Raw genomic sequence first — 14,089 nt, 5'->3', positions numbered from 1 at the left:
CAGGTTTGAAAACTAAAATGCGGGAATGTACACCCCCCCCCCCCCCCCCCCCCCCCCCCCCCGGTCAAGAGTATACGGCTCAAGGGGTTTGCTTGTGAGGCCTGTTGTATAGCTCGTTATGCATCCTCAGCGACCGTGATCTCTCGAAAGAGGAATGGTTCCGCGTCTTCAGTCATCTTAAGCTTTGGACTGCTAGCTGTACTAGGGGGCCGCACTAAACAGCTTAGAAGCAAACCCCCCCTGGGCTTCCCCTAAAACAACCCCTAAAATAACCCCTAAAACAAACCCCTAAAACATTTGACCACCACTGTTCCCACTTCGAGTTATTTATCAATTCGGTTTCGTCCTACTATATGCTAGCCGTCCCGGTTAGCTCAATTGGTAGAGCGACTGTTCCGGTGAAGCGGTGGTCTCGGGTTCGAACCCCGGACCAGGACGAATTTTTCTTTAACTGCGAAGTTTTTGTGGAATCTGTATAGCTTTCCTTTGTAGCCGTATGGCTGCGCTTGGGTGGGTGCTAGTGAGTAATTTGCTCCCTTATAACAAATTTACTCCACCATATGAGGGATTCCCCTAAAACATTTTACCAAACCCCTTGGGCTGTATACTTTTTATGAGGGCTGTACAATATATTACCACTACTTTAATGAATTCTGCATGAAAAGAATTGGAAGAGAATTATACAAATTCCACACAAACTTCAAATATAATAAATAAAATTACTAATTAGTTTTAATATGTCCGATGATAGAGACCTGGGCTAAATGAAAAAAAATTCGCCCCATTTCAAGCTGCAGTGCGAAGAGAGGAAAGACAGAAGAGAAAGGCAAGACAGGCTACTTGCAACTAGGTGTTAGCGATTACGCTGACCAGAAATAGTTCTTCTAAGAGGATTGACGTAAGCCGATGATGTTTTTCTTTCAAAAGACTAACAGAAAGACCTTCAAAATTTGGCGAAAAGGATGCAAAGGTTTGTAGATTTAGATTCAGTGGGATGCAGTATGTTGTGGTGGTTTATGCAATCTAATCGTGTAGGTATACGATTACGTTACATAATTTGTAAATGTACGCAATTGTTTAAAAGTAGATAGCTCCAGATTATGTAATGTAAGTCACACACGTATGCCTCAGTATGCGGGTAAATGATGCGATCTATTACATGAGAGTTCAAAGGAAATAATGGCAAAGGTTAAACGAAAATCAACTGTCACAAAACAAAGGTCTCAGTAGAGATACTATATTAATCCCGAAGTGATTCGCGAACTAACGTACAAACCAAGAGATACAAAACAATAAGTGACGGTCACCGTTTGAAGCACAGGAAGCAAAAACAGAGCTTAGTGTGAAAAGCAAATGAGGTAAATGCTGAAGAAATGGCGGATGGGGAAAGTTTTCAGGTATTTATATCAGTGTTGAGTAGATCCTACGTGGAGGCAGGAAAATCAGTGGCTCGCGAGTGAATACAGATGTGATGGGAAATGAAATAACAGACAGTGCCCTTACAACGGTATATGATGCTCAGAAAATATTCACCCGTGGATTCTTGTGCTCTATCGATGAACCGAAGTTGGAACTGAGCGAGATCGTGAAATACAAAATAGGAGCAAAAATTTTTCTGCATATATATGGACGCGCATTACTTTTCGAGTCGACGGCTGGTGTTGATGGCGAATCTTATCTGCTAAAGTTTGATGTCATTTAGGAGAAATGTGACACTTCTGCATACAATTAAGGCAGGGAGCGCATTCTTTTCCAATTCCCATACAAAAACGTCCTATATATGGGCGTCTGTGGAAAAAGCAATGTCCTTCTATGGCCTTTTATGAACGTCTATAGGCACCCAAAGAGGTGCTTATTGTCAGCTATAGAAAAATCTATGCCACTAAAGCTATAGATCAGGAACCATACAACTATTTTTAGCTCTCCATAGAAAACTAACTCTGCCTGAAACTGCGGCTATAGATGGACATAGGGAAGGTTTATAGCTATTTGGGCCAAATACCTATAGCCGGCCATAGGAGATTTTTTATGGGTATGGAGTCCTCCAACCCTCGTATACAAGGCCATCGCACAAATTCGAAATGCTTCAGTGTTAAAAACATACTAGGTGTAAATAGATTTCAGAAAGTGGAAATGAGTAGGAGGAGATCAGGGAATCGGCGTTGGAGAGTTACGAGAGTACGCAGGGAAATGAGTAAATTTGTATTACGTACTTGAAGAAGACGTCAGATGTAAACATCTGGCAGTTAATTGTCACCAGCTCGATACAAATGGGCCGCTGCTATCTTATTATTATCTATGCAGAGTGCATCGTGAGAAAAAAATATTGTATGCCTCTTCCTTTTTCTTTAAGATTATGTTATAGACGGTGCGCTTTTCCTGATATTCCGCAGTTGCTCATGGTTCATCACAATTCGGCTTGGTACATTAAGATTCATCACGAACGGCATGCCAACGCCCGAGACAGCAAGGCCGCACAGCGCGAGACAACGCTGGCAGTGGGCCAAGGATACAACACACAACAGTGAGAAGTGTAGGATGTGTATTTTCTCCTAAAGGGGCGCGCGCGAGAAGATATAGGACAGTGTCCTTGCCACCAGTGCGAGGACTGAACAGTGAGAAGGGACATCAGGCAAACTATGTACAAAAAAGGAAAGGGGAAGAGGGGGGGGGGGGTGCAGCCGCCGGCACGGCGGCAGTCATTAGCACGAGCATGTCTTTTGAGTATCTGTACAGGTGACTATGCAGCACACGCGCACTGACGCGCCAGTCATTGGGCCACCGAGCAGTGACGTCCCACCGCTCCGCGCGCTGGGCCACCGAGTCAAGTCCAGCACACGAAGCGAGCGCACGAGAAACACACAGCACACCACTGCGTCGTTCATCGGATGCACTCGGCCCTTGAACAGACGCGGCCGTGTCCTGCACACGGAAACGCCGCGCGGGTGTGGTATATATGCGGGCGTCGCATGGGCCAGGTGAGCTGGAACGCAGCGGCCGCCTTCGCCTTGTCTCTCGGCGCTGTCGAACTTGATCCTCCTTTTTCGGGGCTTGCACCAGTGCGCTCGTTCAGAGAAGCTCGCAGCGAAATGGGTTTGTCGAGGGTGCAGTGCATACGGTTAACGCTGTGTGCAGCTTGTAATCCGCTTTTAAAAGCAGGGGAAGCAGTGGAAGTGCCCTTTCGACGTACTACGTGGTAGAGTTCGCGTACGTCCGTTTTCAAAAAGTAACGTGTGGTGCCTCTAGTCACAACTTCCTATTGCTGGTGCTGAGTGGCGACGGCGTCCAGAGGTCGCGCTCCAAGGTGCAGCCTTCGCACCAAGGAGGCTGACTTACATGGCCGCCGTCCATTTTCGGTTGCGTTCTCTTGTTCTGGTATAGACCAGGGACTGCTGCCAGTGTTTCCACGTGCCGGCGTCCAGCATGCGCGATGGGCTCAGCGCCACTCCTTTAGATCGGGCCTACACGCACCTGGTGCACGACAGTACACCATGTAAAACGTTTAGCATCGTTGAAGTCTCTGTGGCCGATTATACGTACAGTTGATTGCACCAGTCTTTAGGTGGCCGAAATTATTGCTTTGAGGCCCATATAACGCTTGTTCTTCTCCGCTTTCAGCCGTGGCTCTCCAGGGCACACACACTGCGTCTTTCCACGCGTCCGCACGCAGACTGCGCGACGCGTTCAATCGTCCCGGTGCCACGCTGCGGGCCTTGCCCGGTGAAGGGTGCTTGCAGCGTAGCGTTAAGCCGGTGGATTGGCGCCCTCTTATTCCACGTTGTAAGAACTGTCTGCCTGCACGGAGCCAGCCGTACAGTCGATAGATCTAGCCAAGCAGAAGTCTCGGATATTGGCCGCATTCTCCTCGTTTGCGATCCTCCCAGCCTGTTGTTCTCCGTTGGCGCAGCCGCATTCGCCAGCTGCCCGACAGCCTGCAGAGGAACCCGTACCGTGTGCCCGACCGAAGCCTCGAGCGGCCTCTGTTGGTCCCAGCGGCGGCGGCGGCTCAGTGTCACGAGGAGGAGTTGTCGTCCTCGTCGCCCGCGTTGCTGCTCTGCTGCGACGAGGTGGTGTGGTTGTACAGGCCCTGCGCCATGAGCTGCAGCGCGAGCGGGTTTCGCTGGCCCGACGCCTTCTTGATCTTGGCGCGCTTGTTCTGGAACCAGATCTTGATCTGCGACTCGTTGAGGCGCAGCTCCCGCGCCAGGTCCTGTCGGCGCTTCTCGGTCAGGTAGCGGTTCTCCTGGAACTCCTGCTTGAGCCGCGCCAGCTGGTCGGCCGTGAAGGCGGTGCGCGGCCGCTTCTCCTCCTTCTTCTCGCGCTTCTTCATGCGCCGGGAGCGGGGACCTGCGTGCGCAGACACAACAACACGCATAAGCATCGCTTGAGTACTCTCGTATATACACACGTGGAAACAACGCGTCGTGTACACATCACGCATAGAGTGCAACACTCATTTAACCAGTTTATGCCGAGTCCACCGGCACACGAGTATAGGCTGAGCGTGTCTATTATATATACACTGCGTATAAGACGCATGCCGAAAAGATTCAGCTATATCCGTTTAAATGCAGATATATAGACTGCACGTGCCAGATTTAAACGGGAGTCTTTTTTTTTTGCGCCCGCACTGCACAGCTCACCTGAATAAGAATATACAGATCACCTGTGTTTCTGATACTGTATATACACTGTACACATCGCCACCGTACTGTGTATGCACTACATACATATTGCCCACTTTGATGCATACATAGCTACGTATAAGTCTAAGGCAGAAGCTTATCCATGTTATTCGGGTGAACTCTGAAGAGAAGGAAGTGACGAAAAAGACAGCAGCCTCGGTACAGGAGCTTCCGTAAGAATACAGGCACAGAAATCCGTCACAAGCATCAAAAACGCAACCAGTAAGAGTGCATTTCTGCAGCAGTAGACGTAGCAGCCAGAGTTTAGCGGGTGTACTCCAAATATTTTCACTTTTTTATTTTTTTTCAAATCACTGCTTTAATCTGAAAGTGTGCCCAGGGAGCAATTGGCTTACACGATGCTTCGCCAGCTCTGTAGACCCTTTTATAAAGTTTGGTGTCATAAGGTTACTTAAGCATAAATATAACGAATACCAATTGAATGCAGCAGTGCTGCACTCCCTCTCCTCAACTCTTCTCGCTGCCGCTCGCGCAGTGGTATGCAAGTCTCTAAAGCGCAACCACCATGAGCTCTAGTTTACGTATACCATGAGCGCCAAACATACCGCCAAACAATCCAAGCAAGGCGAAATGCAGTGTAACGATTTAAGGATATATATGCAAGGATTGCATTATACAAGAAGACTGGGATACAAGGCAGGTTCACCGACAGTTTACAGGTACGTTACCCTCGGCGCTGTGGCCCATCAAATTTTGGCTACTCACACGAGTTGCGTGCACTGGAGGGGTTGCTTTCCCTGCAAGCTTCTCGAAAGCGCTTGTAGTTTGGCGCGATATAGCCAAAATTTGTTGGGCCACAGCGCATGGATATTACTCACGGTGGGCTGCACGCCTCTCAGTAGTTAACGAGGCTAACCGTAACAGTTAAAAAGTTTACTCAATATTGGTTAGCCAGCCTCGTAGTTATCACGTTTTAGCTGTACTCTAATGTACCACACCACAATGCCGAAAAAAGCGCTCTTATAACTCAAAAATTCCTTTTTTTTTTTTGAAATTGTGGAAGTTCTTAGATGCATGGAACGCCCTGAATAGGCGATTGCTGGTCGCTCAAAGGGGCCTGCGATGCACTCATCTCGTCGGAGTGTGATACGCTGTATCCGTTGGACGCACGTATCCGGACGTGCAGCGGGAGACCCCGCAGACTCGCGCCTCTCGTCCGCGGGGATCGTCACGCCCTCGAGCGGTCAGGCACCGACGGGCGCGCGTGTCCGTCCGGCGTCATCGAATGGGCAGCGGCGCCCGATGCCACCCGGGGTGGTGCCCCATTATCGGCTCGTTTCCCGCAACCCTGGCCGCGCGTCGATAAGCGGAGCGCCTTTCCCACGGGCTCTCCCGGTCGGCGCTGCCCCCGCCTCGCTGGTCGCCCTGTGGCGGGGCATCAGCGCCGACAACGATGCCGCAGAGCAAGACGACGCCGTGCGCAGCTGGGACCACCAACAAATGTGCCGCGAATACAACAGCGCCCCCATGCCCGCACGGAAACGCACTCGTTTCCTCGGCGAAGCATTCCCGACAGAGACGAAGGACGCTGCAACCTGGCAATGAAAACTTCGGCCATTATGCAATCACATGTGATTGCAGGCGTGGAAGCCATGGAAGCCATAAAAAAGCTATTTTTCGGGTACTTTATTAGGACATGCATGTGCTGCAGTCTAGCAGTGTGGCCAAACCGTGTCGTGCCTCTCCTCTTCAGGAGGTATAAAAAATGTGGGAGTCAGAGCGAGCAAGTTTTACGGTGGCGGTCAAGAAAATGCAAGCGCATTCGTGCATGTATATCAACACGCTGGTAAAGCGCTTTTAAGAGCCTCTTCGCATTTTTAGCTGTGCAGCCAACGCACACAAGCGCACACCTGAGCGAGAAGGGTGCTCTAATTATCCTCAATTCTTTTGAAATTTCTTAATTTCATCACTAATCACTATTTCCCAGCACACACCGAAAAGTTCGAAACGCAGCGAAAGATATGCTCTTAATCTTGATTTGGAACCCAAACTCATAATGTTTCATGAAAATGGACGACACATTTAGCCTCCGGGCCTCGGAGGAGATGCGGCCTCATATGCAAGGGTCGAAGTGGTTACTTTTCGTGCGGGTAAACGCTCCCAACAATAAAATGTACCTACTCGACATGTTCCTCTCTTGCTATGATACGCTCGCAGACGCTCCTTTCCTTTGTCCGTGGCAAGCTGAGGTTGTCTGACCTCAAAAACCCCGACTTCACCTCGATCTGCGATGACGAGCTCACTCTATACCGCACATGTTGAAGTCCCCCTCAGGCGCGCTTACCTCAATATTTCAGGGGCGACCGCCAGCCTCGTTCGGCTCCTCTTCAATCTCACATTTTGAGGTTAAATACGCGGTCGCTGGACCGCAGAAAGTGAATAGATGCGTTTTTCGCTTAAAGTTATAGCGTGAAATTCACACATTGTGAACCATATGAAAAAGCTGAAGGTAAACAAAAATGGTGATGCCATGGTGCTGTTATAATTTATCCTTTCAGAAAAATTGCACCTTGGCAACGTTTATCACGACATGCGCGCATGGTCACATGGTGGTTTGTTATCGATAGCTATAGGATATGTCACAATTATGTTCGGCTTGCGTTTCACTGGGTTCCTTATCGCTCGCCGCCTCGTCATTCGGCCACGCCACTGAATCAGTCATTCAAACGGCACGACGATGGCAAGAAACGGAATAAAGTAGGAGATAAAGTGCTGACCTATATTGTACTCCTGTCTCCCATGCACTGCAGTGAGCGCCTAGGTGCCACTGGTTGCAGACCAAAAAGAAGCAAGAAAACCGCGCGCACAATTAAGGCGGGTTCTCCAAGAAAACAGTGCGCGGAAGAAGCATGTATAAGCTGCCTCTTCTCGTTTTCCATCTCAGGATTACATCTCTGAAACAATTTCCAATAACGCTTTACAAATCAGAATTCGACTGTGGTCGTGGCTGCCGAACTTTCTCGTCTTAAGCGCTTCTTTTTAGTGTTGAAGCGGGATATATGGCATTCGCTGCGGTCTGCATGCTTGCCTTTGATATCACAACTCACAAAAAGCGTGCATGGTTCCTCCGTTTTCCCGCTCGTCCAAAGAAATATTGATTTTAAATTAACTCGGAAGTCGCGTCCGCGGTGTGTGCCGCCTGCACTGTGGACGTGTGCAGTCTCAAACCAACCATTTCTTTCTTGTCTAGAGTTTTTCTTGTGCGCTATCGAAAAAAAAATTAACTGCCGCAGCCTCAGAGGAGATGGCAGCCATCGATAAAGCAGCTCGAGTCATTCGTACAACTGAAAAACAAGCCTAGTCCTCCGCTGTGTATGCTGATCACAGAAGCGTCCATCAAAGCCGCCACAGCTCGACTGAGACTCTCCATCTATATAGGTCGTGAAAAGCGGCAACAGACTGCTCATCGAGCAGAGAAATTAATCTCCTGTCCGTTCAGCCTGTCCGATCAGCACGCGGACAACTTTAGCGAAGTCTAGCGCACGAGTCGCTTATTTCTACTTGGCATATCACCGCTGTATACGCGCTTCGCCCGAGCGATTGACGTTTATCGACTAAGTCTGAGAGAACTGGTCCGCCTATAGTCGGCGCTGCACCTTCGTGTTTCTTTCAGCGCGCTCTCGTCGAGCCTTTTCTGGAAAGAAATGTGCCGCGCAAGGTGTGCCAATGTAATTGCTGCAATCATTTCCCACCGAGGAACAAGTATTCGAAGAATTCGGCCACTCCGCGCTATAGATTTCGTTCTTCGTCCAATTGTGCGCGTCCGCGCGGCCCGTGCTCTGATGCAGGGGCGAGGTTTGCTAAAGCACCGAGTGAAACACAGCACCGTATATCAAACCAGTGCTGTACTTTTCGCGCATTCATTTCCTTTCTGGGATCTCGCCTTTGTTAACCGCGCAGTTAAAAGAAAGACTATAGCCGATATAGCAGCTCTGATAATATATTCCACCAATTTTTTTCACACGATAATTCATTCATCGGTTCATTGCATTACTTAAACTGAATATATTATATACCTCGGAATGGCTAAAGAAAAAAGAAGAAAGGAATTGCAAGAGGAATGCACGTACAGTGCTCAACTTAGCGTATCTTGAGGCTTTGATTGGCTGATAAAATGAGAAATGATGCAGTAACCAAGTAAGCAAATAAGCCGGAGGGCCAAAGAACGCCAAGATTGCATGGAACGCTGTCGAAGCCACTATATCGGCTGCACTAGCTAGCGCGAAGAATTAATGCTATAACAACATTTGTTGCAACATTTACACAACAAAAGACTGCTTCTAAAATACAATCGCTGAAGCACCATTCATTACAGATGCGCGTTCATACGTTTATAACTTATTTCGTTGGACGCGATTTATTTACTTAGTATATATACCCATTTATTCCTGCTTCTCAGACGCATGGAAGGCGAGCAGTCGTAAAAGTTTATAAAACTTTATCGATAAACTCAGAACAAGCTCTCAGTATGAGTTCGTAGAATTGATGATGATGCTTTGATTTTAATGCCGCAGTGGCAGACTCGATCGTATCCAACAGCCCCGCCCCACTTGGTCCGGCGCGGCCGTATAGTAGAGGTCCCTGCCGCTGGAAACTTGCGCGTGCAAAGGTTCAGGTTGCTCTCGCGGGTTCAGGTACCCCGAATATGCCACCAATTGTAACAGGCCGTTTATTTACTGGCCTCGACGGCAGGGGATCATGGACGGGCATCCAGGGCGCTGACTCCCTCTTCCTCGTTAACAGAACATTTAGCTGGACTAGTCCCACAGGGTCGCTGCTGGGTCATTTTCGTCACTGTACACAGCCATCAGACGAGGAGCATGCATTCGCAAGGGAATCGCGCCGAGAAGGACCCGATGCGTGTACGCGAAGAACACTGCATGCGAGCAGCGTTTGGGCGACCGTGGAGTGGAATTAAGCCGTGCACGAGCACCATACGCATTAACCTGGCGTTTGCATTTTGTGCGCATGTCTGTTGCGCCCACTTGATAAAACGGAGACATCGACACAGCGCACACAAGCATGCGTGTAAAGGTTGGACATCTTGATTTGTAGCTCCTCTCTCGAAGCCGGACCCAGTGCGTCCTGGTTGCGTCGGAGTCGGCGCTCACAAAAACGACGACCATAAGTCACCGCACGGGCACACATACATCAAAACCTTCCCTATAGACGTTCCGATGTATGTAATCGTCCTGCGCGCAGCGGGGGGCGCATTCGTCACAGCGACGCGATGAGAGATCGCATCTCCGCGAAGAGGATTGGCGATAGCGAACAGCGCGGATGACGCAATCTCCGGTCACGCACGCTCTCGTGAGCGCATCTCGAGCGGGCGCTGCTCTCTGTGCCGACAATTGCCGTCCGCTGCCACGCACGCCTCGCACGAAAAAAAAAATGGAAAAAGGTAGCAAAGCGCGATGCTGCAGGATCTTTCCAAGGAGACGTCACCATAGCGAATGCTGGACGATTGCGAGTCCCACTTGGCTCACAGAGGTGCGCATGCAAGTCCCGCTCAAGAAGCTATGTATAGGTACACGAGGGGCCTCAACACTGTTGGCACTCGCCTGTGGTGTTCCTTTGTACACGCGTGACTCGCTTCGCGCGTACTGCAACTATCTATAGTAAACCTTAGTTATTTAATAACGAACCAGTTTTAGCTGCATTAAAACATTTTTTTCTTTTCTGAAAATACATGAAAAAAAAAAAGGGGGGGGGGGGGGTGCAGCTATCTATAGTAAACCTTAGTAATAACAAAGCAGTCCTAGGGGCATCAAAACATTTTCTTTTCTGAAAATGCATGAAGGGGGGCGGGAGGTAAGGAGGGAGTAATAATTTTTCTCGCTGATTAATCTTGCCAAACATTAACAACGCATCAAGTTAATTATTTTTTAGCTGAAAGGCTTCGCTCAGAACAAACATCGATACTGTTGCACACACGGCACTGAGCAGATTTACTGTCACCGCTGCAGCTTCATTTTTCTTTTCCCAAAATGATAGAAGCCATCACACAGGGCGCTCGCAATTCCGCGGCGGTTTCAGTAATTAACGGTTTGGAATGCTACCGCGAAATCAAATGCAAGAACGCATGATTCAGGCGCGATAAAATGCACATTGCTAGCATAAAAAAGATATGGCAACAATTTCTTACACCCTCTAGGCACAAAACAATATTTTCACTTTTACTGTCTCCTGTATTCTTGTCAGACCACGCGTGCATTGTAATGCACAACTATCTTCATCTGAAACTTATAAGTGGCCTATTCAGTTATAAGCACACTGTGATCACACGTAGTATAGGGGGCGCAAGCTATGAACTGCCATGTATAGTTGGTTGATCTGTCTAAATCTGATTTCTGCTACCAGCAGCCAAGCAGCCCCCAAGTTTCTCGTGCTTTTCTATGAGATTACTTCAACTACGCATTCTGTCGTGCATGTATTTCGCTAAATATACATTGCACGTTTTGCTATGCCCAAAGGGCCGTCATATATAGCAGATAGCTCATAAGGGAAGAACTGTTCGACCGACATACGCCTGCAAGACATGTGCACATTCATGGGGCAGCCAAGGTTTGATAAAACGTATTTGAATCAACGCTGAGACCAAGCTGAACTTTTGCTCTCGTCAGATAATGATACGTTAACGGTCTGACTTCATGAAACAGTGAAGCTGCGCATTCTGCCTTCATCACGAGCGAAATTGCTGACATCATATGACAGCACAAGGACAAAAGAACAACGCTGAGCGTTTCTCCGGGGCACTCAGCTAGGTGTTAACATTCATGTATGGAGCGCTACGCAGCTGGAAAGTAAAGTCTGTTCTGTCGGGAGACAAAAAAAAAAGGAAGACTTCAGAATGCAACTCAAGTATGATCCCCTCAGCGACAAGCTCTTTCCTGGTTGCGATCAATGCCTCTGTTTTAGCCCGATTATTGTAGCCGAGAAAATAAGGGGAATTAAGGCAGCGCGCCACGCTATAGTCCTCATTCAACAAGTCCTCCGGAACCTGAATTTATTAAATCAGTTCTGGATTCCTTCGCAATCTGCCGAGACTTGAAAAGCGACGTGATTACGCCAGCTGAATGTTACTTGCGAGTCCTTAAAGTTTTCGTTTACATTCACCTCTTTAAAGCGTTGCAAAACTCGCATACTTCCGGTAGCTGCGCACAACCGCGCTGTTCGCCCCTCGACTCTCGCAATGCGCGCAGACATCGTGGAGCAATAACACGCTTAACCCTCTTTTGAGCGCCCGGCAAACAAGGCGTAGTCAAATTCAATCTAGCGGGAGCCGCGACGTGTGAGGCCGATGGAATTACAAATGCGCTTTTTCGCACGCTTTTATTTTGCGCCAAGGCGAGGCCGCGAAGGCGCCAGCTGTCGGCGCGCACCGCTCGCCACCTCGGGGTGTCGTCCGCCAACACCACCCTCTCCACGCCGTCTCTCGAGAGAGGGCGGTACGTAGCTTGGGGTCCGCCCATCAAAGAAAACCGGGAACCAATGGGGAACGAGGGGCCGACCCTGTCAATGGGCGAGGGGGCAGGCCTCGCTCACGGTGCCCTCCGGCGGAGTTTTGACAGGACTTCCGAACTGAGGCGCTCCCCTCCTTTCACGTGCTCCTCTTGCTCCCGCTGTCGTAAATATTGCCGAACGAGAAGGAAAAGCGACCGACGTGTCCGCGACAGCCATTTCGCGGCGCTTCCCAGTCTTCTTTTTTGTAGCCACCTGCGCCGTGTACTCAAGCGACGCACCGGCGAACCGCTGTTTGCCGAGCGGAGCTGTCTCCTTTATTTCTTTTTTGCCACGGCGTGTGGCGACGTCGACCGATGTGGCGTCTTGCGGCTGGCCCGGCCATTCCGACGACGGCGACTGCGGGCAGCGGCTGCGAATGGCCGTTTAACGCACGGTGGCGAGCGCCACTGCCGTCTGCCGCGCGCAGCACGTGGAGAGGCGGGAGGGAGATAAGCGGATAGCTTCCTCGAAACCACGGCTGACGTCATCGAACGGCCGTTATCGCTTGAAGGATCGAGTTCCAAAAGCGATATTTGTCGCCAACGGTTTCCGGCCTTCAAGAAAGACATCTCAATCTACACACAGGGACAGCTATAGGTTTGCTCGCGATTTCAGCGCACGCGCATGCTTGGTGGACATTGGAAAAGCCATTCGATACGAATACCAGAACGTCTACAGCAGCCCACTGTTTTCTGGAGCATGCTCACCAATGAGAGCGGCCTTCCGCAGCTGTGCTTTGGGTACCCTGCGAGGGACGACTTTTTCGGCCTCTTTTCCCAGGCTCGGGGTGAACGCGCCTGCGTTATCGTTGCCTGTTATGCAAGTTTTTTTGCTTTGAATGTCGACGAAGGGGGCAGAAGTGCGCGCTTTAAAAAGGAGTTTCTCGCTTTTCCAAAAGAATACACCACAAGATGTTCGCTACAGGGCGAACACAATGCCCCACCGTTGTCCACTTCTACGTGCAATATAATATTATGAGTGAAAAATAAATTACACTGTACGATGATCGGAAAAGCAACGGTGCAAAAGTGAGGAACTATAGCTGCTATAGATCAACAAAACGGTTCCCTTGGCACGGTGGCAATTTGAGTACACACATATGCTTACAAAGTCGACAATTTCGAGTATGTCGAGAGCGGGCATGTGGAAATTTTGCCGTGACAGGCTAACCATATAAGCGACGTCAAAAACTTACACGGCTATCTGTCGAGGAGGCTGCAAAATTTCATTAGCGCGATGTTGAAGCTTATGACATCCGTTAAAGAACTCAAAGTGTCTGGTGTTAGTCCAGCAGCACAAGCCTTTCGGCTAGGTTTGTCAGGCACCTCTTGCGAATTGCCAATGTTAACTTTAGCCGTAATAACCGGGAGTAATCTGAAAGCAAATGCCGTCTATTCGTGATCCAAAGCACCGTAGCAACGCATCCTCACGCGTAGCCACGTACAAAAAATCGCGAGGCACATGCATGCATGCACCGTGACCAAAATTATGATGTTCTGCTGAATAAATTAAGTCAACCGCCACGCATATTTATACCCACGCAGAATGATACGAAAACATGTGTCTCGTAAATGTGCAGTGATGCTTTCGAGAGACTTATGTTGTTAGTGACTTCGCTAATACATAGGCAATGCACCATCTATGCCTTAAAAGACAAGAAAGAAAGAAGTGACAAAGGAGTAATTCCGCGCAACTATATACTGCGCTATCCAGAATGCCTCTGGCGTTATTATATAAGCGGCACGGCAGTATGCATATTGTACCAAGAAGTCATGCACCAAAGCATTCGTATAGATGAAATATCTTCCAGTGTATATATAGCTCGGCCCGGTGCATGTACGTAGAAAGTATCCTTTATAAGCCTTGTTCCTTAACGCAAC

At 49.1% G+C, this 14,089-nt stretch overlaps 2 protein-coding genes across 3 annotated transcripts in view; both read right to left on the bottom strand.

Annotated features, from left to right (window-relative positions):
- Nucleotides 1-14,089, bottom strand: part of LOC144136326 (ubiquitin-ribosomal protein eL40 fusion protein-like) — a 274,921-nt gene that overhangs the window by 242,292 nt on the left and 18,540 nt on the right. The window lies entirely within an intron of this gene.
- Nucleotides 2,532-14,089, bottom strand: part of LOC144136325 (homeobox protein engrailed-1-like) — an 88,462-nt gene continuing 76,904 nt past the window's right edge. For both annotated transcript variants that reach the window (XM_077668571.1, XM_077668572.1), the window contains one exon: nucleotides 2,532-4,347. In XM_077668571.1, coding sequence (XP_077524697.1) covers nucleotides 4,013-4,347 — 335 coding nt within the window. In that variant the 3' untranslated portion in view covers nucleotides 2,532-4,012. The remainder of the gene's footprint in view (nucleotides 4,348-14,089) is intronic.

Source organism: Amblyomma americanum, chromosome 6 (assembly GCF_052857255.1).
Source record: "Amblyomma americanum isolate KBUSLIRL-KWMA chromosome 6, ASM5285725v1, whole genome shotgun sequence".
Taxonomy (NCBI): domain Eukaryota; kingdom Metazoa; phylum Arthropoda; class Arachnida; order Ixodida; family Ixodidae; genus Amblyomma; species Amblyomma americanum.
This window is presented reverse-complemented; position numbering and strand designations above follow the sequence as displayed.